This window comes from Spea bombifrons, chromosome 3 (genome assembly GCF_027358695.1).
Source record: "Spea bombifrons isolate aSpeBom1 chromosome 3, aSpeBom1.2.pri, whole genome shotgun sequence".
NCBI lineage: Eukaryota > Metazoa > Chordata > Amphibia > Anura > Pelobatidae > Spea > Spea bombifrons.
The window spans coordinates 69,218,269-69,244,101 of record NC_071089.1 but is presented as its reverse complement, the minus strand read 5'-3'; the positions used below and the strand labels follow the sequence as shown (position 1 = coordinate 69,244,101).

Here is a 25,833-nt window from a genome sequence, read left to right as displayed (position 1 = left end):
GACATTCACCAGCAGCAGCGATGCGCGTAAACAGCCTCCGCTGCCGGCACGTCTGCATGGTGTGCTTTAACCTCTGCCCCCAAGACTTACCTGTTTACGCGCATCGCCACAGCCGGTGAACGTCCGCACGATGCGTTTTACCTCTGCCCCCAAGACTTACCAGCGCAGACTCCTGAGTGCCGGCACCGGAAGTTGTATACGCGTTTTGCGTAGATGTCCCCCGCCGGCCCCGCAAGACACCCGGGAGTCTGCTCTGGGAAGTCGGGGGGGGGCAGAGTGGCAGCATATCTCGGGGGGGAGGACAGAGTGGCAGAATGTCTATTAAAAAAACTTTTTCTTTAAAAAAGCACCCAACTTTTAGGGTGCGGCCTATATAAGGGGGCAGCCTATATCCGAGCCAATACGGTATATTTTGTAGTGTGTTTCTTGATTTTCTTGTGTGACAATTTTTCATGTATTTTTATTTGTATTTATTGACATATTTTATATAAAGCACTGTTCAATGAGTTTATTAGGTACATTGATGTTATTCAGTACGCACTGGGTGCAACGAATGGATATGTGTAAATCTATTATCTGATACTTTGTAAGGCCGAGCTGGAGATGGAAAAAGCTGTAGAGAAAGCCATTGAAAGTTTACAAAAGGAACAAAAGAACTTGGAAGAAAAGGCAGAAAGGGAAAGGAAGTGTGCAGTTCAGGTTAGAAAAAATATATATATTTAATGTAATATAGAATATTAATATTCCGCTATAATTGTCAGTTGGGCAAGCTATGTTCGCTCATTTAACAGTTTCCGTCTATGCATTTAAGACAGCAACGATTTTAATGCGGCTGTAAGATAAACCATTTTTCTAAAAGTATCTAAAGTTGATTTATCCAAATCTTCTGTACACCATAATAACATTAAAAATGGTGACATGTTTTAATTGACATATCTATATAAAAGTAAAAAATATACCTAAAAGCAAATCCTTTACCGTGTTTGCAATGGGTAAGGTTGTCATATTGTATGCTGATTATGCTGGTGGATTCAGGCAGACTTTGTAGGGGTGGAGTGAGGAGAAGGCTGGGAACTTTAGGACATGAAATTGATTGTTCAGTCAAATGCCACTGCTAGTGAACTTTTAAACTAGATATCTCCAGTAAAAAGCGCAAGCTGCGCATAGAATATGTTAATGAATTTATCAAAACTAACTAACCAGCTCTGACAAATATATATATAATGTAAAAACTGAGGTGTTAGTCATTATGATCTTTCATTTTTATTGAAGGAAGCCATAGAACAAACTAGGAAAGAATTGGAAAAGTATATGGTGTGCGAGCTCCGGAAAGCAAATGAGAAGTCAGAGCAGAAACTGGCTAAGGAAATTCAGAAGACTGAGCAAAGGTGCAATAAAGAGAAGATGGTCGCTATCACTGAAGTTATAAAACAGGAGAGGAAAGTAGCTTGTAAAAACAGATTCTGGTTGATAAGGTATGATGTTAAGCATTGAGAAAAAAATATTATGTGATTGCTGAAAATGCAGCTTTATTCTGTTTAAAAATAATGCTGTCATGTAGAAGCATTGATTCAGGGAAAAATCCTAAATATTGAGCAGTCACTATGTTCCTTACAATTACTCCATATTTAATACTCTACAGATTTAACCATTATACACAAACCCCAATCACCCCACATACTACTTATCTACAGAAAGACCTTATAAAGTCTCCTTGGTGCTATGTTGAAGGCAGCATGTGAGAAGCATGTTAACAAAAATACGTTCACCATTAGTATGGCAAACTTCTACTGGAATTATGGATCAGATAGCAACTGTTACTATGTTTGTATTCATCCTCATATTGGTGGGATTTTTTTCTAAACAAAGCAATGCCAGTCTTTGTATTTCTTGAGGTGTTAGCAATGTAGATATGTGAATTAGAGCACATATATTGCAGGATTAGTTAATTGGCTTCATAACCTTGGTGTTATGTTGAAGGTAGCATGTGAGAAGCATGTTAACAATAACCCACTCTTATTGAATCTGTCTAAAGCAATGTGTCTTATATAGCTATTCATGGAACTTGTCATATGTGTATTTATTCCTAGAACACTGATGCAGCAACACAGGGAAGCCCTAGAAGTGGCTGCTAAGAAACATAAGAAAATTATGCAAGAACTAAGAGAAGAGCAGCATATTCTGTTGGGCCTTGCAGTGGCTGTAGCTCAGAGAGAAGAGCGTGAAAAAGCACAAGAGCAGGAGATAAAGCACAAGGAGAAGCTTAATGAGATAATAACATATGTCAACGGCCTCACAAAAATGTACTGAGCACAGTTTGGAATCTATTACCTGTTCCAAAGAGGAGCTGGAAAGTGAGTTAATAGAGACCAGGCAGGCTTTTCAGAAGTACATTGCCTTGACGTTCCCTAATTTAGCACCAGGACAGGCAGATTTCATTTTGCCCTTTAGGAAAAAAGACTTAGAAGACATGCAACCAACTAAGGTTGTATTTGAGTCATCTTAACAGCAGATGTGAAACCAAACTAGATAAATAAAAATGCTGCAGTTAGGTCAATTTCTGAAGTTTTTTTGGGGTCCCACTTAGAGGAAACATTCATTGTATATTATCACATAAAAACAACTCAAAAACATTTCATACATGTTTTCATTTTCAATGGCAGCAGCCTATGAGTGCCATCTAGTGTGTTACTTAACAAGTATTCCTGGCAAAATTACAAGACAATTTTACATGATTAAAGGATTATTTTTGAAACGTTTAAGCATTCAACAATACTATAAATGCTTCTAATGCTGTATTTGGTTACAAACGTGTTAGATTCTCCTCCAAAGTTTTCCCCCTGATGGCAGAATTCGAAGTAGCTTTATTAATTGCCTTCTTTTGGATCAAGAGTAGGAAGGTTAGGTAGAAGGGTTGAACTTGATGTACTTAGGTCTTTTTTCAACCTTATGTACTATGTAACTATGTAAGATTCTGCAAACTGTAATAACCCTTTTTAACACACTCAACAACACTATAAATATATAATTATATAGTGAGCCAGACACAGACGGTGGTACGGCATAACTCCCACCACTATATAGTGTCAGACATTGATCACTGAGCATTTCTGCAAAAGGGCGGAGCTTCCAGGCACACCTTCTCCCCAAATTGGAGGAACGAGGTAGAGGTTGTTCCTGTGGCTTTGCCCTTTTGGGGAAGTACTCCAAGGGGCCAGAATAAGGCCGAAAGATTAGCAGAGAATGAGAGGTGCAGAACTGCTTCTTTTTCTCTGCAAATTCGTCTTCATTATTCAGGCCTCTTGAAGAGGCAAGAGAAGAAGGGGAGCTGCAGGAAGGTAGACAAGAATGCGGAAGAGTAAGGAGACTCAGCTGGAACAGGCTTAACCCCGCACACGCTGCCCACCCGATGCATCCCTGCTATTCAGAGCACCCAGGTGCAGTGCACGTTGTGCACCCACCTAGGAGCCGCTTTGGTTGGAGGTGCAGTTGCCGCTGCAGATCTCATGTTGAACGCCACTGCTATAAACGCTACTTTGTGGAATCTAGTTACACAGGTGCTAGATTCCACAAAGTAGGAGGAACAGCACCGTTATATGGTAGTGTCCTCTTCAACGTTTTTTTTGAAATAACAATGTTGCTATACAATAAATTAAAAAGGCTCAACCTAAGCAAACTTTAGTAACATTTATAATACATGCTTAAGGCATTAAGATCACCTTTAACTAACCTCTTTAGTTTCACTGTGTATTGTGTGGGTTCAATATTGCCCTTCATAGTCCTTTCTAATGCATAGTGAAGTCAGTGAGTTGAAATGTTTCCCCTCACCGCATTTCATTTGCAAACAGTTTAAACCTCTTCCTGATGGTTATTTTACCCTTACAGTGCCAGCTATGTATGTGTTTTTTTAGCTGGCTCAAAGGGCTAGTGTGGCAGCAACATACAACACAAAGGTCAAACAGCCAAACCTGTGAACAGAGCTAAGGGATTTATAAACCATACTTCTTATACTCTATAATGTGTATTATACTACCATTCAGACCAGAGCCGGATTAAAATGCTACAGGACCTCTAGGTACAGTGACATATTCTGGCATAGGACAGCAGCTCCAGGGGGCAGCAGCCCATCTGCTGCATATCCTGTGGTATATTGCCATAGTGGGCGATCAGGCCCCTCAGCATGCCACTGCTCCATGGGCTGGTTGGGGAGATCAGCGCCCATATACATTATGGTGGACTGTGCCTACCCTGCTCAGCCTTCATAGTGACCTTACTCTGTCATTATGATCAGCAGTTGTGAAGGTAAGGACCTGACTCAGGTCTAGGGCAGTGCCCAGCCGAGATATGTCTCTCCATGGATCCATAACTACACACTCAACAATATCTGCCTTATGGTTCCTCTTTTGCTCCCACAAGGTCAAAGTTGCTGTGTTGGTAATGTAGGGTCATGTAACTTGCCTGGCCATAGTAGTCTTCACAAAGCAGCTACCGCTTTGCAGCTGGTGTCTCAGGGGCTACTGGGAGCATGACTAGTGTGCCCAATGGATTGGCTGCCACCGTTTATGACCTACAATATCCCTTTTCTCCATGAAAGGATCGTTTTGAATTCTGCCTAATGAGATGTTTCCTTTTATTCTGCCTTCATATTAATGGTTGCATGAGAGCGAGCATAGTTACTGTGGAAACAGTTTGTGAAGAGGCAGGGGTTTTGTTATTAGAGCCAGAGAGCAGTGGTACACATTCGGGATATGAACCTTAGGCTACCTAGGCTACCCGTTTGGGGTCTCTGTTCTTTGAAAGTATGAAAGTAAGCATTTTTCTTTAATTATGAGTCATGCTCTCAAATATTTAAATCAGGCAAAGCTGTTATTCGCTGCATTGCAGGCCACGATCTTACGAAGACCACGCTCTGAGAAAAGGAGATGCTACGTGGACCTGCTTTGGTAAGAACAAATGACATTTTCCTCTATTTTCTTCTATTTTTTTCTCTTTAGCTTTTGTCCAACAGCCACATTTATAAAGGTGTATAATAATTTCTAGTTGATTATACTTATACAGTTAAGTTAATAATGGATTAATTGCATTAATAACATCCATATACTGAGATAATTTTTATATTCATGTTTTGTTTCCCAAAATCAGTAATTCCTGATGTCGCTATTATGATTCGAATTGAACATTTAAAATACAGCAGTAAAAATAGAGCAAAAAAAAAAAGCTTGAAATATATATATATATATATTTATATATATATATAATTGTGGGTAATCTTTTTGCCATTATCCTTTTACATTTTTAATGTTGTAATAATATATGGATTGCTTCCCTCCACCCTGTGATTAGGTCCAATACAAAAAGGAGCCCTAAATGGTTACTTTAATCACCTGTTGAGAAAGAGAAAAATAGATGAGAAAGAGATTTTGCCAAGCACACTTTGATCCATCTATTTAACAAATTTGAACAAAAGACACTTTTCTTTTACCATTAATGCCATACAGAATGCAGATGTATCCGTCAGCTAGTTCTTACCATGATGTTATGTAAAAAGGTTGAATAATTTTCAAACTATAAAAGACACACCACAATCTACAATAGCAAATACTGACGACAATGTTTTTCTTCTGATACTGCAAGCAATTACAACTTTCTCATTCCAAAATTGCCCTGTCTTGTTTTATCTTAATTGTACTTTTCAATATTAACGTTGACTGCTGTGCTCTGGACATCATATTTGGATCTGACATTTGATTCTTTAGAGATTGCTCTAGAAAACACAGGTATATTTTAACTCATTTCATCTAATGATCCTTAATGTTTGGTTACAATTCAGAGGCTCATTAACGTCCATGTCTCATTTAAAAAATCAACTGTACTTGAATCTATAGAAAGTCTTGATGGTAAGCCAGGGTAGGGCGAGCTAGCTTCAATTTGCATATATAATTGTGTTCATTTCTTGATATTTGCATAGTTATGTTTGAATGTGTATCCACCTTTTTGGAAATACAGTTACTTTGTGGCTATGAATTATCAGACTAGGTTGTCTGGATACTAAGAACATCCAAAAAGTACCAAGAGTTATGAGGAGCTTGCTGGATGTCGTGAACCTGGAAGCTATAAAGAAGATACTGAATTTACAGTGGTGGTAATGGCTCTGTCACATCTGCAGTCTATATGCGACTACTATCACCTGTTTTACAAAGTAAGTTTGTGTACTACTGTTTTGTATCGGTTTGAGTTGATCAGTTTGATGGGTACTTATGTCATGTAATGAAATATATTGACAAAAACACAGAATTTAATACATCAATTCAATGATGCTAAAAGCTGCAAGACAGATACCAAGTTTGATGCCACCTGGTGGAGAACTTGTTTTAGTTTTTAAAATATGCTGCTGTCCTATTCTTTTTTTTCTGGGGTGATCAATGATCTTCTGAATATTGGCAACATTAAAATTATTTATTCCAGGCTGTTAACTGGTACAGTCAGGTTTTATATCGGCTTTCGTTTCAAGATTTACAGTGGGAGGATTCCCTCGTGAAGGTGGCTGGTACAGTGCATACTAGCCTTCAATGGAGAAGACACTGTCGCGTGCTGTTATCACAGATGCCTCCACAGGATCCAGATGAGTGGACTGAATTAGCCAAGCTGTCTGATCTGTCCCCAGAAAATCAGAAGAAGCAAGGGAAGCAGTTAGCATCAAGGTATGCTGGTAGGATACTCATTGCGGTTGCCATATGGTCGCAGTGGAAGTGGTGAGAGGTGGTTTGCTGGGTAAAGACAATGGGTGACCCCACCCACTTTTCATGTCAGCTCCACCCACTCCCTACACTTACCTTTTTCCCAACTCCTGCCATACCCTCAACAAATGAGCCCCAATTTGGATAACCGAAATATTGGGGGTTCGCATTGTTCAAATGCATAACGCAATCCATGCCACGGAGTAAATAGTAAAAGGTAAAAAACAATACACAATCTGCATGTATTGCATAGATCAATATATGTAGATCAAAGAAATAAGTATATTTTGTAAGTCACTTATCACCTGGCTTACACATCTTCTAAAATCTGTTAATCAAGGCATAGGCAACTGACAACTCTTGCCCCGGTCGAACTGCAACTCCCTCCATTGTGCCTTTTGGCACAGTGTTCATCCATGTTCATCCATGTCCATTATATCACACGTGACATCAATCACGCGACATCAATCATTTTTGGGTCTGTTTCTTGGAGTGGTTTTTTCAGGATTAACACATTTAATTAACACATTCTTTAAATTATTATTTGTCTTCTACAAGTACTGCCTTTATTTCTCTGTGTTGGAATTGTTTTCTTTCAGTTGTTAAGCTAATACTTATTTATATACTTTTCTGAAACAGATGCATCCTTTTGTGGAATGTTCTGACAGATCGCTCTGGGCAAGTTCATATTACTGATGTGCAGGAAATTATTTCCTGGCAAAAACACCTTTTGTCCACACCTACCACGATGGTATGGTCTTTTCCTCAAAACCAAGCTTCTAAGTCTGACCAGTTGGAGGTTGCAGATGGAATTGTCCCATTCGAGGAAGCTGCTTCTGCTAAAGCTAAGGACATGACAGTAAAAACAAGATCTGCACAGAGTGATTTCATATATTTCCCATCTCAAAACCCTGCATATGAAAGACATCTAAAGTCTTCCGGCACTTTCACAAACGCTTGGTTAAGTTTGCCATTGACTGACTTTTCAAAGTCGAGGAAATCTGTAAAGAGCAACCCAACAAAAGAGACCAACAATGTAAAAAGAGCTATTTTTAATCAGCTGTATGATAAAGGGAAATCTGTAACCTCATTTTTAACACAGTTGGAGAATCATGGCCCCATAATCTCTCAAAATGTAGAAGACCTTATGTGCAGAGTTATGGCAAAGGATACAGTCACACACCAAGAATGCAGTTTTCAAACCAATAACCTTACATTTGGATTATCATCCATGCAGAATGAACCAAAAACATCTCTGTGCAGCAGGTTAAACAAAGATGAAGCGAACGCTGTGACGAATATCACCTCCAATGGTTATGAACTTCCTCTTTCTAGTAGGAGGGTGAATGATTCACAGCAGTGGGTACCTGCTTAACATTACTTAGTGGGAATTGCAATAATTCCTAAGCCAGCAACGCTGCAAAGCCAGGGGCTGTAAGGCTAGTAGAAAGGGTGGTTGTAGCAAAGAGACCTCTAGGGATTTGAGGCAACAAGGAGAAATAGAAGGTGAAGTAAGGATAGGGCAGACTAATGGGAATGTAGTGTTATCTCATAGTGTAGGAAGTCAGACGCAGATACTATGGTCTGTGCGAGTGAGTCTATTGGTCGCCTGCAGGGTCCTCCTCTGGTATCAACCAATGCCAATTGGTCGCTTGCAGGGCCCTTTAACTCCTGACGGGGAACTTGGCCTGTCTCCTCGCTCCAATAGTTAAAGATCTTTAACTCCTGACGGCGAACCTACGGATTTCGGCTCCCATTATCTACGCAGCATCACAGTGGTTAACAGGAGCAGAAATCCGTAGGTTCACCGTCAGGAGTTAAACGTCCGTAAGAACGACTTTATTGGTCGCCGGCAGGGGCCTCGTCTAGCAGCAACCAATTGGTTGATGCCAGAGGAGGCCCCTGCAGGCGACCAATAGAGTCGTTCGCACGGCCCTTTAACTCCTGACGGCGAACCTATGGATTTCCGCTTCCGTTAACCCCTGCGATCCTGCGTAGATAAGGTAGGCTAGATGAAGAAGGGACCAGGAAGATTAGTAAACGAAGACGAACATGAAGATTCCTTTGTGTTGTTCGTCTTCGTATACGTTTTTCCGCCGCCATGTTTGTATGTTCGGTATTCGGGCTGAACAATGAAAATGCACCCTTCGTGTTCATTTTCATGTTCGCCCGAATACTGTAATATGGGATGATAGCCAGGGAAAGGTATGGTAACAATTATAGAATCTATTACTGTGTAAGTAATAGTTCATATTATTTACTCTTTTGTGAAAGCAGGGTCCCGGTACTGCAATGAATTAACTGTCCTTATATACAGGCATAGTGTATTTTCTTCTAGGTCGCATGAATGGAATTCAACAGAAGACGAGCTCTGTGTTATCGAGAAGCTGCTTACAAGTGCTGAAGCAATTATAAAGGTCTGGTTATTAGCTTATTACTAATGTTCAACATTACTAATGTCGTGTATTTCACAATATTATTGGTTCTAACACAGAAAGATGGGAAGGATCCATCTTGCTTATCTAATAGTAATCCAGAAATTAAAAAGTAAATGAAAGGATTTTTTTTGCACAACAGTACTGCCATTTAAATTATTGTTACAATAAGGCTGAGGACAGGGTTGTAAAGTCAAGAGGGGCAAGACTTGAGCTGCCTGTTGGCAATGCCCCTGTCACTTCTTGTGTTTCCCTCTTCTTCTAGAGGTGGATGTGACCTCTGATCTTGCCCCGAGTGCACTGGCATAACTACAGGGGTCCCAGCAGTCGCAGTTGCCTGGTGCGACCCCTTCTTCCTGGCTCCTTGTACTGGTATTAAATTATTTAGAAAGGGCCCTTTCCGACCTGGACCGCACCAATCCAGGTCGGAAGGGCCCTTTCTAAAGTATTTTGAACAGGCACGGAGAGACGGGAGAGGATGGGGTCACATGACCCCGCAGTAAAACCGAGGCTGCTCGTGCACACTGTGCACAAGCAGCCAGAGGGAAAGCTGCGGGGGCGGGAGGGAGGTGGGATAGGATGGATGTGTACTTGTGTGTGTGAGCATGGATGTGTACTTGTGTGTGTGTGTGTGTGTGTGAGAGAGAGAGAGAGAGAGAGAGAGAGAGAGAGAGCATGCATGTGTACCTGTGTGTGTGAGCATGCATGTGTTCTTGTTTGTGTGTGTGTTAGCATGCGTGGGTACATGTGTGTGAGCATGCATGTGATGTGTGTGAGCATGGATGTGTAAGTGGGGTGAGATTGAGTGTGTAAGTGTGTGTTTAAATATGTTGTATGTTGGAAGGGGGGTCCAAGAAGGCACAGACTGGTTGTGTGGGGGCAATGAAGGCACATACTAGCTGTTGAAGTTGGGGGGCCTGGGGCAATTTTTCGCACCAGGGCCCGGTGGTTTCTAGTTACGCCCCTGCCCAACTGCCAAGATCCCTAGTTACAGCTCTGAATGGCAGGAGCTTTGTAAATTCAAAGAAAATATCTACCTTTACTAAAAGAAAGAGTATTTTCCTTGGTGACATCATGATAATAATAACCAAATAACAATATGAAGTAGTGGTTTTAATGGAAAATAATGCGGCATTTAGTGACATCACTCTCCCCTTTCTGCCATTCCTTGCTGAGATCTGTCTTAAATTGTGTGGTGTGCTACCCAGGAAGAAGAGCTAGCACTTAGTGAAGAGCGGAAACTGGAGAATCTACTAAGCCAAATGGAGCTACACCCTACACCTTATGGATATGGAGAAAAATGCAAAGAAACGATTGCTACCTGTCAGGTTCGTTATGCAACATTTGCCTGGGATTTAGGGGATGTATATATTTATATCAATTAATATTTATGTATTTATATTGTTTGATATAGGAAATGCCTAGCAAGTTGCTGGAGAACACGTCTGAATGCCTTTCTTCTAATGACGCGAATATTTCTAGCAGACACAGAAAATGGGATTCAATAAGATCAAAATGTCATAGCAATAGTAACACTGTCTTTTCAGGCTCTGTAATGAGCGCACAAATGAGGTCTATCAATTTGCAGAAGGAGCTAAGAGAGATTTATAAAATAGAAGAACGAATATTTGAAGAGAATCGGAAGATACAGGAATTCCGTAACATGGAGCATGCTCAAGCTGCGCAAGAACAAGAGTCTGCTTTCGAAGCATACAAAGCAAAGCTTTCATTTCTGATTACGCTTCACAGAGAACAAAACCACGTTGAGAGGCTGGAGCAAAGCCTAGCTAACGAAGAGGCAAAGAAACGTAAAAGCAAAAGAAAGAAGCTAGACATGGACAGACTAAAAAAATACTGCCAGACGTATGTCAAGGAAAATGTTTCATTGTTTTCAGCACCCAGGTGCGCATGTTTTACCTGTTCTCCGATGGAGCAGTCAAACAACATTGGAGCAGAAGTGTGCAAGAATATCAAGGTATGTTCTCCTGTCACTAACTCTGTACAATGCGGACCTTTACAAGACAGAAGAATTGTAGAAGGCAGTGAAATGTCTACATCTGAATCCCGAAACTCTGTGAAATCAGCTATGGTAATACCAGAACATCAATGACTCTCCCATAACACAGCAGGCATTGGAACAAACTGAGCTTCAGGATATACATCCACTTTCACTGTGACTATTTCGTAATATCGTGAAAGTCTCCAATTCTCATTCCAATACAGACATTCTACTGAATAGCTTATCTATTAATACTATTTAATATAACTGCAATCAATAATATTTCCACAACATGACTCCTAAACTGAATGGCTTTGTGTCATCTGGAGAAAGCACATCTTTTTCTACAATATAAAGAATTGTCATTTCATTCCACCCTTATCCCTAGACATGGATCTTGTATTGAGTGTAGCTTCATATATTATTATTATTATCCGTCATGAATAGTTTGTAACAATCTATACACCATCTATGAGTATATTTAAATTGTATAGTTCCTGCACACCCTGTGCTGATTTAACTAACATCAGACTTTTTCCTTGATCACAATTAGTTTTCTGGCTTTTACGTTGAGGTTCGTCTGTTTATAACACCTTCCCTTTGTTTCATAAGTATCAGACTTTATCCAAAGTTTATTTTATATACATTGGTGTTCTATACAAATGTTGGTACATTTATGTCTTTATTCATTCCAAAAGTATAATAAAATAAACTGATTTGATTTTTTTTTATCTAATTTAATTATGATATATATTCCATGTGTTCCTATGTTGACCCATATAAAAATTCAACATACATTTGAAGATCAGTTTTAGAACATAGGTAGATTGTACTCTAGCCAATGAAGGCTACTGCTAAGGGTCCCCGTACAAAGGTCTACATAAAGCATTTTGTGGAGGTTCACGCTGACTCTGATCCCAGATTTATGAAATTGTGCAAAGCATGGGCACCCTAACTTGGTATCTTGCTAATTGTCAAGTGGATGTTAATTCGGAGATTTTATTAAAACATGACGTAAAGTCATGATTTTATGAAAGACACGGAGGCGAATATTGTGCATTAACCCTTTCTTTACTCCAAACAGCAGCAAAGAAAAAATGACATTGGTGACAGAAAAAAACAATAAATAGAAGAGAACACATGCCCCTCCCACATAATAACCATAATAATAACAATATAAAAGGTCCAGTACAGCCTCCAAACTTCCTCTTTCTTTGACTGTTACACAACGCAGCCCAGAAGACCGGAAGCAGACAAGGAATCCAATCCGGAACAAACCAAGAGAACCGACAGGCAGCAAACACCGGAAAAACGAAAACTCAGCCCCGAAAGGACCTCAAAGGCGGAGACACCATCAGAATTCTCAACCTGAAAAAACATAAAGAGACAAAGAGCGTGGAAACGATTAGTTCAAAAATAACAGAAAACCGAGGGTAAAACATCAGAGCCATCACCTCACACAATTACATGTCATAGAAACAGGCATAATACATGGAAAAAGGACAATAACCAATAAGAACAGAGATTCCAAACCTGGAAATGCGAATCCTGAAAAAGCGCCCTACAAAAAATCCACAAGATAAGAAAAAACAAAGGGGGAAGGGCAAAAAATGTATACATGGAAATACATTTAAGCGGCGGGACAATATTCGCCTCCGTGTCTTTCATAAAATCATGACTTTACGTCATGTTTTAGTAAAATCTCCGAATTTTATTTCAAGACACGGAGGCTCATATTGTGCAGGTTCAAAGCTGAGAGACAACAGAAGAAAAAACGTGTTCAATAGGCCTAAAGTAGAACTCACGAAACGTGGACTCACGTGACCAATCCGCCGAACGGAGGATATCTTCCAAACGCCCCCCTAAAGCCAAACTCTTGGATGCCGCAGCGCTCCTGGCGGAATGAGCACCGAACCTGGAAATGTTGAGACCAGCTAAACCCATAACCCATTTGACCCAACGGGACAACGTTGTCGAGGAAATAGGGAGATGAGGATGTCTGAACGACAAAAACAACTGTGGAGCATCCGGAGTCCAGAATTGAGAGGTGCGAGACTCATATTCCTTAAGACAAAGCACGGGACAAAGTGCCGGATTGGCCGGGAACGCCGGATAGACCACAGACCTAATAGCGGTCTTAGTGCGCCTGGAGATATCAAATTTAACGCCTTCAGGCACGAAAGATCTGGCATTCCAATCCAGAGCACGGACGTCGGAGACCCGCTTACATGAAATGAGACAAAACAACATGGCTAACTTTGCCGACAACTGACGCAAAGATAAAGCGGAATTAGGAGGCCAAGATAAGAACAGATGCAGTACCACATCAACATCCCAAGTGCAGGAATATCTCGGTTTAGGCGGTCTGGAGAGATGGATACCCTTAAGCAGACGGCAAATGACTGAATGTTTGCCTACCGGGACACCGTCAAAGCCTAAATGCGCAGCAGAGATGGCCGAACGGTAAAGATTGATGGTCCAATAAGCACGTCCGTCATCAAAGAGGGAAGAGAGAAAAACAATAACAGAATTCAGAGGGGTTGAAAAGGGATCCAAGTGCCGTCCCAAGCACCAAGAAGCCCAAGTTTGCCAGGCTGCACGGTAAGATCGGTGAGTGCCTGGTGCCCAAGCCCCTGCCAAGAGCCGCTGAGCCGAGCCCGAAATGCCCGAGAGGTGCCAGGGATCCCGGAAAGTAAACACGCCAGGAGAGACAGGCTGCCGTCTAGAATCAGAGGGTGAACCGACCCGGAAGGGTCCAGTAGCAGCGGGGACTGGGAATGGAGCACACGAGGGATCTCCACAATCAGATCTCAGAGGCTGGGGAACCAGGGCTGAGACGGCCAGAACGGCACCACCAGCACTAAGGTCGCCCGCTGACGACGGATTTGGAGAAGCGTCCTGGAGATCATGGAGAAGGGAGGAAAGGCGTAATGACGACCGACGGACCAGTCTTGCAGGAAGGCGTCCACGGCGAGGGCCTCTGGGTCCGGTCTCCAACTGTAAAAGACCGGAAGACGGGAATTGAGCCGAGAGGCGAACAAATCTATGTGGAGCGGACCCCAAAGATCCATAATAGATGAAAAAACCGAGGTCGCTAGAGTCCAGTCGCTGGAGTCCAACAGGTAACGAGAGTTCCAATCCGCAACCGTGTTGGAGAGACCAGGTATGTATTCCGCTTGGACCATGATGTTGCGATCCAGACAAAATGACCAAAGGTCCTTGGCCAGGTCCGCCAACGCCGCCGATTGGGTACCCCCCAGGCAATTGATGTATCTGACCGCAGATACATTGTCCATACGCAATCTGATGCAGGAATTGATGCATGTCTCGGAAAAACTTTTGATGGCGAACGATCCCGCCAGAAGCTCCAGGCAATTGATATGGAGCCGTGCTTCGGTCCGAGACCAAGGACCCCCCGTGGACGTCTCCCCGCACCTTGCGCCCCAACCGTGAAGGCTGGCATCCGACTCGATGGACAGTTCGGGTTGAAGACCAAAGATAGCCTTGCCATTCCAAGCATCCATGTTGGCCAGCCACCATCGAAGTTCGTCTAGAATCTGAGAATCCAGAGTGATGAAATCCGCGTAGGACGCTCACCTGCGAAGGTGACTGATTTTGAGCCGTTGTAATGCCCTGTAGTGAAGCGGGGCTGGGAAAATCGCCTGAATGGAGGCCGCCAGCAGACCAATAATCCTGGCAAGGTGCCGGATGGATATCGTACGGAAACGAAGAACCTTGCGAATTTCTTTCTTGATAGAGTGGATCTTGGACGATGGTAGGCTGAGCATACCCTCCGTGGAATCTATAACGAATCCCAGAAACTCCAACCGTCTGGACGGGATGAGATGGGACTTTTCCATGTTGATTAAGAATCCGAGATTCTGAAGGAGGTCCAGCGTCCATCGAGCGTGAAGACGCAGCAGCTCCCGGTCCTGCGCCATGATGAGCATGTCGTCTAGATAGATAATCAGACGGACCCCGCGGGAGCGCAAGAGGGCAACGACCGGCTTGAGAAGCTTGGTGAAGCACCAGGGAGCCGAAGAAAGACCGAAAGGCAGACAAGTAAAGCGCCAGGACACATCGCGCCAATGGAAGTGGAGAAGATTTCTGGACTCCTCCGCCACCGGAACCGTGAGATATGCATCCCTGAGGTCTATCTTGATCAACCAATCGTTCAGCAGGAGGAGATCTCTGAGTAGATGGATGCCCTCCATTTTGAAGTGTCGATATCGCACATGATAGTTGAGAAGACGGAGATTGATAACGGGGCGTAGACCACCTCCCTTTTTGTGCACCAGGAAAATCTTGCTGGTGAAACCCGGAGTGTGCGGGGGAACACGTTCTATAGCCCGTTTGCCCATCAAAACGGTTAGTTCGCGATCTACCAACTTGGCATCCTGGAGAGAGAACCTGAACGGTTGAGGAGGGGAATTGAGAGGGGGCCGCCCAACTAACTCGATGACGTAACCCTGGACTGTCTGAAGAATCCAACCTTCGGAGGTTATGGACTGCCAGACCTGCAAAAAATGGGTGAGTCTGCCCCCTACAGAACATGGGAAAGAATGGTGAACAGAAAGATGTCTTACCTGTAGGTCGACGTGTGAATTGGGAACCACGTTGGCCTCTAGCCCTCCAAGGACGACCGCGTTGCGGGAAGAACGGAGATCTTGCGGTAAAGGAGTCCTGATAAGATGGTCGCTGGTAGGAGTAATACGAGAGCGAACCTCGACCTGTGCGGGAGGAGCCTTGGGAGGGACGGCCGGACAGACGACCCCTGAATCTGCCGGCCCTGGGAGAGACCCGTTGGTGAAAAACCTTGCGCATGGAGGTCTGCGCTTTATCAAGTGCGGTAAAAGCACCAACATACCGACTTAAATCCTTAATAAAGGAGTCACCAAATAGAAGGCCTTGGGCTTCACTACCCATTTCAGTCAAGGCCAGATTGGCCAATTTAGGTTCTATCTTAAAGAGAATCGCCTTGCGGCGTTCGATGGAGAGGGATGTGTTGGTATTCCCAGCTAAACAGATTGCTCTCTGTATCCACCCTCGAAGAACCGTAGGATCTGGAGGTGAACCAGATTCCACCCAATCCTCTATTAACTGGAACAATTTGGTTAAAGGACCAAAAATGTCTAGGTGCTTGTCCTGAGTTGCTTTCAGGGCGGACTCCAGACCTTTGCGGGGATTCCAACCCGACTTAGAAAGGAACTGGATCACCTTGGGATCAACAGTGGGAGTCTCGCAGACTTTACCTGGGATAATGGGCCGGGGACATTCTGCGCACAGTTTACTGCGAGAGCTTTTACTAAGTGGTTTGCGGACTCTAGCCTGTAAATACCTGGCCACATGCTCTGAGGGCAGCCACTCAGCCGACCGAGGGTGGTGTAATCCCTCCGGATCAAAAAACGGCTCCCCGAATTGGTCAAGGACCAAAGATTCTGAGGTCTTAGAATTAGGAGTATCCCGAGAACCTTCCGCCTGTGCCGAAGTCTCAGGGGGGTGAGCCGATTCATCGGCGGACTGCTCTCCTAAATGGGAATCAGAGTAAGATGAATCCCAAGCCTCCTCTAGGGACCCCACATCAGAGTCAGACGCACTAGAAGATTGCGTCTTAGCAGATTTCCACTTCCTCGCCCGTTCTGCCCGGCGAGTTAGGGCACTTTTGCGTTTGCTTGCAACGCTATCATGGATGGGATTTTTACCATCAGTCATAGTGGTTCTGGAGGCAATTGAGCGCACATGGCGCGATTTACATGCCGCTTTCCTTCCTACGGATGCCTTAGGGACAGAGCCGGAAGGGGTGTTTTGAACAGGCCTGGCATTAGGGATAGATTTTTGTATGGCCTGGGCTAGAGACACAGATAGAGCAGATGTCATGGAGTCCATGGCTGAGGCTATAGCCTGAGAAACTGAGTTATTCAATTCCTTAATAGGATCAAAGCCATGATAATCTGAGGTCTTATCCCCACTAATAGAGGGTTCCTGGTCTGAGAGATCCATAGGGGGAGAGTTTTGCTCAGACATAGCAAGGAACTTAGAGCAATGTAAGGAATGTACCCTTATAAGTGCACACCAAAAGTTGAGCAAAGTAAGGGATATGCCCCTGTACTTGCAAACCCAAAATAATAAGATAAGAAACTAAAAATCAGAGGATTCAGAGAAAACAGTGGAAAATAATGGCCAAAAGACACCAAAAAAGGCACCTGTCCGCTCCCAAGGTTCCACTCCTCCCGCGTAGCAGAGACGGAATGGCGCCCAGCCACGCGAGTGGGAGGAGCCAAGGAGCAGAAAGGCGCGAGAGCAGAGCCGGCGGTTAACGAGGAGAGAGCCGCGATGACGGAGAGTCAAGCAAGAAAAAAGGTGTAACCCGGGCACGAAACGCAACCGGAGAAACTGAGGTAAGTAGCGGCAAAAACCGCCCGGAGAAGACAAAGCTCCGCGAACGAGTGGGAGCGGGAGCCGGGTTAGCGGCGGTAAAGGGGAAAAAGGTGCGTAAGCGGGAGCCGGGTTAGCGGCGGTAATGAGCGAGAAACGCGGGAACTGGAGCCGGGTTAGCGGTGGTAATACGAGGAGGAGGTAAGAGGAAAAATAGAATAATTAAGAGAAACAATATACGAAGACAAGAAATAAACGTATGCAAATCAACACATCCTACCCCCGAAGGGGAAGAAACATGCAAATATATATCACAAAAAGACAAATATAATCGATAATATAAATCTATATGTGAATGTACTTATCTGCTGTCTGAAGCAGCAAAGAAATAGGAAGTTTGGAGGCTGTACTGGACCTTTTATATTGTTATTATTATGGTTATTATGTGGGAGGGGCATGTGTTCTCTTCTATTTATTGTTTTTTTCTGTCACCAATGTCATTTTTTCTTTGCTGCTGTTTGGAGTAAAGAAAGGGTTAATGCACAATATGAGCCTCCGTGTCTTGAAATAAAATCAGATTTCACTGTTTTCAAGGAACGAACGATCCCCTGATTAAGAATTATTTCAATTAACAGATGTCTCCCCTGAAACCCTTGTTTCCAAGTAAATTATATTTCAAAAGCACCTTGGTTGGCTTAAATATCATTAGTTGCCATTCATTGTTTTTACCGTAGTCAATGGCATTACAAAAGTGTCTAGCACTCAATTTACATTTGCTCGATTATAAGACGACCCTGATTATAAGACGACCCCCCAAAATATAAATATTAATTTAGGAAAAAAACAAAAAGCCTGAATATAAGACTACCTTTTTCCTTTTATTTGCCAACCTGCCCCCCCAGTTATGCACATCTGCCCCCAGGGTTGCCACTCTGCCCCCAGAAATGCCTTATACCCCCTATTTGCCACTCTGCCCCATGATGTGCCTTTTAACCCTCTATATGCCACTCTGCCCCCAAAAATGTCTTATACCTTCCTATATGCCACTCTGCCCCATGATATGCCTTTTAATCCCCTATATGCCAGAGTGGCATATAGGGGGTTAAAAGGCATTTCTGGAGATATATATATATATATATATATATATATATCTGCTAACAGCAATCACACTCCTATCAAGCCAAGGCAGCCAGTACATGCTGGATCCTGAGGATGATAGGAGTGTGAGTACAGCCTCCCTATGCCATGCTACCACCACCACCACCCTTACACATCCATACTAACACAGACTCATTCACAAACATTTAAATACTCATTCATTCCATTAATCACACATACTTCACAAATTAATCACAAAAACCCTCCCCCACCCCCTTACCTGAACTGCAGATCTCCCACTCGAAGACTTCTGCAGGGGCCCGGCTGTGCGTGCAACTTCTCTGGCCCCGCCCCCAGAGGAAGGAGGGGGGAGGCAGAGTTATGTGACACGCTGCTAGCTTCTTGTTCTCCTGCTGCTCGCGACCAAAGCCCGGTAAGTAGCATGGCCCCAGAGGACATTTTGAGGTCTGATTAGAAGACGACCTCGATTATAAGACGAGGGGTATTTTTCAGAGCATTTGCTCTGAAAAAAACCTCGTCTTATAATCGAGCAAATACGGTATTTTATTAAAGATCACACTTTCAAATAATATTACCTCGGATAAAACTACCGTATTTGCTCGATTATAAGACGAGGTTTTCTTCATCCCATTTGGGACAACCTTAACCCCAATAAAAGTACACAACATTTTTTTTTTTAATATCAATTTATATATATATATATATATATATATATATATATATAAAAGGGAGGGTAGGTGGGAGTTTTTCAAGAAGAGCTTCCATCTTCGCCCGCGGCTCTCCTGCTCAGCCGAATTACCAGCCTTAAAAAGGTCAGTAGCACAGCCTGCAGTTCGCCTTGTGGCATGAGACGCTGCCCCCTTCAGCCCCTTCTATTTATAGTGCAAATTCGCGCCTTTTGCGCAGCGTGGGGCATACCTAAGCGTTCTCGAGGTGTCCTCGAGACGAAGGCAGCAAATCACTAAGCGGCGCGCTTAGTTGTTTACCAAAATAGGTAAACAACAAAGTATCTGATAATGGTCCAAAATCTTTAATACAGAGAATCCCAAGGGACTATTTCCTCCCACCCATCCAGTTCCCGCAGTCGCCAGCCTCCGCAGTCTATTAACTATTATGACAGAATTCCAAGCCCAACGTGTTGAAATGATCCACTGGACCCAGAGCTGGTGAACCAGTAGGATCTGTAGGGGGTAGAACAATTTGTAGAGCAGGTGTTCTCGCCTTCTATAGATACATTGTATTAAGTTGCCTCTCCGCCTAATGCAGTTAAAAGAGTATAATCAAAACATTGAAAAAACCTTAACAATATTGTCTATTTGTTTACTTAGGACTAGATTACCTTGGACTTGTAAAGAGCACCATCGGACACAAGCCACTCTCAGCATCCCACTGCACTGTCAATAACATGAATGCTGTTAGATTATCAACTGTCTCCCATCTCTACCCTTAGCTCCAGCTGATCAAGTTGCATAATATTTAGCCATCTAGTGTATCAGAAACGTGTCATGATATTCTTTTGTACTTTGATATCAAGGAGTTTAATAAATGGCTACCATATGAAATAAAATCTCTCTCCATCATGTTCTTTGTTTGAAAATGGTATTGTCCTCTCTGTGGTTAGGAAGTGGTGGCACAGTGCATTTTAATGGTCTATAGAGACTGTGCTGAGCGTGCACAGCCTCCATAGCGTAAGCAGGAAGGTTGGGGAGATCAAAGATCTCCCTTGTAACCAGCACATTGTGCAGCAGGACACCAAGGGGCTTGATCACCCGAGAGGGCAATCTGTCCCACAGCTTTGTACCAGGAGGACTACTGGTCCAGGCAAGATATGTCACAGGCCCACGCACTTGCTAGCCCTCTGCTGCAGATAGGCAAAATGAAGAACACTTGGCACACATAGGCTGCCATTTTAATGCAGAAAATAATCAAAAGTAGGATTGTAGTACGCCTGTTATATAAGTGTGATATATGCATCCCTGAAAACTCTCAACGTTGGAAACCATGTTTCTACTCAAACTTCTGATTCTTAGTGTGAAAGGACAAATTGTTTGGATTCTAATTGACAGATTCTAATTTGTGCTTTTCAAAATTATATCATATTTAAAGCTCCTGCTTGAATACAGGTGGCTTATATATATTTACCTCCCGATCATTAATGTCTTTTAAAAAGGACTTTAAGAAGAACAATTTGGTTGCTATCTAGAGTGACCACATTAGAAATGGGTTCCAGGACACCTATTATTTTAACATATTGATCACCAGCACCGGCACAATGTAGTACGCCTACAATCTATAAGAAACCGTGTGATTAATTATCACGCAGTTACATTTACAGATATGGCTACACGGAAACCTTATTGTTTATTGGTTCAAAGCACTACATTTGCACTTCTAAAGCCTTGTTAACAGGTTCAAATGGCCCAACATGGTTACTTTTGTTTAGGTGAGCAGTATGACACTTATACTCAGCAAATATGCTGAGCTCCTGAAAAGAAGGATTGAGGGACTTGGCAGGTATCCCTCTCAGTATATGATATCTAGTTTGCACAAAACTTTCAATATACATTTTAAAAGCAAAATATAAATGATTAATGTATTTGTCTGCTGAGTGTTTTATTAATTAATAAAAGGCTTTGAATAATATGATTCCTTATGACCAAAATGTAAAGTAGAATACTATAGAATGCTTTTTATTGTGGTGATAGATAGATTAGATAGATTAGATAGATTAGATAGATAGATAGATAGATAGATAGATAGATAGATTAGATAGAATAGATAGATAGATTAGATTAGATAGATTAGATTAGATAGATTAGATTGGATAGATAGATAGATTAGATAGATAGATTAGATCGGATAGATAGATGTGTGATGTATATGGTGCTAATTAATAATGCTGCTAATTAATTAATAATGGGTGGTAGTCTATATGTATAGCCCAGTGCAGGTGTTACTTATGGCTGTTTGATAACCAGTCGCTAGTGTAGCTGGCCAGGTGAATGTTCTCGTCATTCCTTTTCGTGGTTATGTTTCTTGTTAATAGAGTATGGTTGAGTACTTGCGTTTATATCCAGGTAAACCAAACGATGTGAATATGGCTCGCTTGCTTCCTCACCTTTTTTCAAGGACTAATACTTTGACATTCAAAATGCCTGTGAGCTGTACGTTATCTATAGGCAATCTAATTAATCTTTCTGCTTTTAAAATGGCAAAGTCTGCAGCCCTAAGCGTGAGAAATGACCGCACTGTGATTGTTTTTCTCCCAGGTATGAATCGCTTAAAGCGTTTGCTAAACGCTTTGGGAATTGGACGAAAGAATTCATCGGGCCAGTTACTGAAGGTACTGTGATAGAAGATATGCTTTCCTTATATATGCTGTGAATGCTAAACTGGCTCCTGTAAGTTTGTGTGTCTGCACTCGCCTCATCAGCTATTTTGCTTTATTAAAATTATTTTTCCATAGCAAGGAAATAGGCTGTTTGAAAAAGTATTTTATGTTGGTCGTTCCTTACGTAATGTTCTTGATGCTGCTTTTTTATAAATATAGACTGTTTTGTGCTACTATAATAAATTTCATATTGTGATTGTAAACATTGATTTGTTTAGTTTATGCTACATTTCAACATGTTTTGTGTTCTTGCGATTTTGAACTGGGGCACAATATCAAAGGCACATAAGAGATGTACATAGTGCAGTTATATGGCCTCCATTCAATTAGCCCGTGGTCCAGTGCCATATGTTTGCACTGGCCAAAATGTTTTGGTGGTTGCCCGAAGTCTGAGTTTTTCCATAGTCTACATTCTACTTTTTTTTTATTTTTTTTGTTTTTTTTTATTTTTAATAGTTCTAGTTTTGTGCTATGTCTTCACACGGGATATGTCCTGGCTGTTGTCATAAGTAGTGACTAACATTAATTTGACTTGACATAAGAATTGGCTACACTACAAAAAAAAAAAACCCTGACCCATATTCTGCCTTATGGGAAAGACTTATGACTCACAATCACCCAGCCTGACACTCTAACTAATAAAAGTCTATGGAAGAAGGGGTTTCATTATGGGATGAAGAATCCATTCAATGTGGTGATTGAGCAGGAAAATACTCCAAAATACTTGCCCTCCAAGATTTTAGATGGATGCTGTTGGGTGCGTGGTTGAAAGTGGGCATGGGGCAGGGTTACAGATGGGGGTTATGCTAGAGGCAGGGCCTGAGTTATAAGCATGGGATGATGTATTTTACTGCAAACATATTCAGTTTCTCTGTACATTATTGTGACTTCCATGCTGTGGAACACTGATGCACTCGGACCTGGTAAACATTCTCCACTCCTACAAAACTAAAGAGCGTCTGGTGGGCCAAAACAGGGAAAGAGGGACTTGCATCGCAAAGTCTGAATGTCCCTTGAAAAGAGAGACACTCTGGAGAAATGAAATTGTATTTGACAGTTGGGCATCAATGTTGACCTGGGAACTCTTTGGGTTCTGCCCTGAGACTCTGGGTGAAGCGTCACTTCTCCAGGTCACTACTGGGTGACAAATAATGGTGAACTTGTTTGGTAGGGTTAGGTTTAGGGAAAAAAGTTAAAATAAATGGAAATCATATAGGGCAGGGCACGTTAACAAATAGATTTTTATTTCTAACCGGTTTATACCAGGTGTTTCATTTTATACACCTGTGAAATTGTGTGTGGGGTTGGTTTATTTTTTTTAATCCCCCTTTTTAAATTGTATTAACGTCTCAAAAAGATTGGCTGCTGCCCCCCCATTGACGTCAAGGCAGAGGACACATTAAGATGATCTTAAAGCAGTCCTTTAATAATGATATTTGTGATCTTACTAGAGGGCAAGCTGAGACAAGAGATCCACTGTTGGAACCTTGGTGGTGTGCTATTACTTTAATGATTCAGTCTTTTGAGAGATATATATATTTTTTCTTCTTCTTTTTCTTTCCAGTACGTCTTGCTTAACACGGCCATTGAACTGTTTAGTTATGAAGATCAAAGTTTTTTTTCTACCGAATTTTACTACTGCAAATATGAGCCGAACCACTGGCTGAGTTTCTGTAAGGTAAACCTCCTGCTTTTATACCTACGTGTAACCTCTATAGAGTGTGTGAAAAGAGAAAGTTTAAGCATTTATGCCTTTACCCATTACAAAGACATTGCACAAATGGGTTTCACGTCTCTTAAATTTACACACATCATGGTAACAAAGTGGAGAATAAATTGTAACTTTTGTTCTCTGATGCCAAGATAATGGAGGAAAGAATGGGGGGAGGGGATGGAGGTTGACCAGTTGGTAATAGGTAGAATCTGCAAATACCTTTCAAGGTCTACTGCCTACTGGTATGAAAGTTGCCCAAAGCTGCTGTGCCAGGTGCATGTCAACTATAAACCCAGCTGTGGTGTTTTACAATGGAAACAGAACCGTAGACAGAACATTAACATGGAGGATATTAACAAATTTGTTGTAGCTTTATTAAAGGCTCTTAATTACACTAGGAGTCAAATGAGAATGAATGGCTTTCCAGTGCTTCACCCAATACATCACCATCTTGCGGAACTACTCTTGAGCATGAATGTTTCAACAACGCGATTGGAGATGCTTCTGTTTGTAATGAAATATTGGAAGATCAATCTTCAGTAAAAAGGTATGCCTGATTTGTTAATTTGTATACACATGGACATTGTAGTTATCTGTGGTATGTTCTACTAAAACGGATCATACTATGAATTAGATGTGTGGCATTGATAAACAAATCTAACCTAACACAAGATTAGTGTTCAACTATTAATATTTGGTGCCACTAAAGCTGTGATATGAAGGCAACTGATCTTTAACCATTGGCTATAAACATCTTAGTTTTAGTGTTTTTCAAATAAGACGCATCAACAAAAAGTGATATTTTAGCCTCCAGAAAAAAATACTGGAAATGAGTAAGCAAAAAATACTGGAAATGAGTAAGCAATCATTAGGCATGCAGAACACAAGGATAATGTGGAATAATACAATCTTTAATCCAAGTAAAGCAGTCGGAATCTTGAAATATGTACATATATAACATGGTAGACGCTAAGTCTGTCTCTTTGGATTAAAAAGTGTTTGAGTTCTAATCTTTTTGTAACTTTATCACTATAACTATTCCAATAGGCCCAATGGACAAGATCACCTAGGGAACTTCCAAGAATGTCTTCCAGCTTCCTCCATACCTACACATGCATGTTCCTTACCTGAAATCCATAGCCCTTGTTCTGTCATGGAAACTTTTTCTGCTGGAGACTGCAGTCCACCGACAATACAAATCCAAATGACGCCGAAAGATTGCGACCATTTTCTATACACAAATCAAGTTGATACATTTAAGATTGAGTTAAACAGTGAACTAATACTTTCCATAAGCAGTGCAATGAGCTCCTGGTTGAGCGTGTCATTGGTTGACTTGGTAATACCTGGTGAAAAATCAGACAAGGATCCTGAAGTTGGGATGCTTTCAAAAGAAAAAGATGATTTTGTTAAATATGCCATTTGTCATAATGACCCCATACTAAGTTCCAGTTCAATAGGAAGCCCAAGTTTCAGAGATGGTGTTAAGGATTCTGTTACCAATCATGAATGTGGTGTCCAGACAGACACCTTGTCATACAAAATGTTTGAGCTGGCTTCAGGTGATCTAGAAAGAGAGGCCTCTCTCTATGGGACATTCGACAAACAAGATGATGAGGACCTCAAGCAAAGTATCAGTTGGGATAGCTATGACCTGCATCTTTCCAGAAGTCTTCGAAACGGTCATCCAAGCCAGTGAGTATAGCAAAAAAAGTGAAATATACCAGTGCCTCTAATGTATAATAGCAGCACAAATATAAATGAGCTTCCTTCAATCACGCTATTTTTCATATTAAATAAAAAAAAAAAAACTATTGAGAAATGCAATTTTTTATTTCCTTTTATTTGCTAACCTGCCCCAGTTATGAACATCTGTCCACCAGATATGCCTTATACCCCTTTATATGCCAACATGCCCCCCCAGAAATACCTTATACCCCCTATAAGCTACTCTGCCGCAACATATGCCTTATACCCCCCCTATATGCTACTCTGGTGCCAGATATGCCTTATACCCCCTATATGCCACTCTGCCTCCCTGATATTCATTTTAACACCCTATA

General features: G+C 42.0%; 1 protein-coding gene across 1 annotated transcript; it reads left to right on the top strand.

Moving 5' to 3' along the window:
* The first annotated feature begins 8,937 nt into the window (after positions 1-8,937).
* Positions 8,938-11,319, top strand: LOC128482727 (uncharacterized). Its single transcript, XM_053458607.1, has 3 exons — positions 8,938-9,154; positions 10,381-10,500; positions 10,587-11,319. Exons 2-3 carry the CDS (start codon positions 10,435-10,437, stop codon positions 11,280-11,282), a joined length of 762 nt encoding a protein of 253 aa, XP_053314582.1. The 5' UTR covers positions 8,938-9,154; positions 10,381-10,434; the 3' UTR covers positions 11,283-11,319.
* Positions 11,320-25,833: the final 14,514 nt, after the last annotated feature.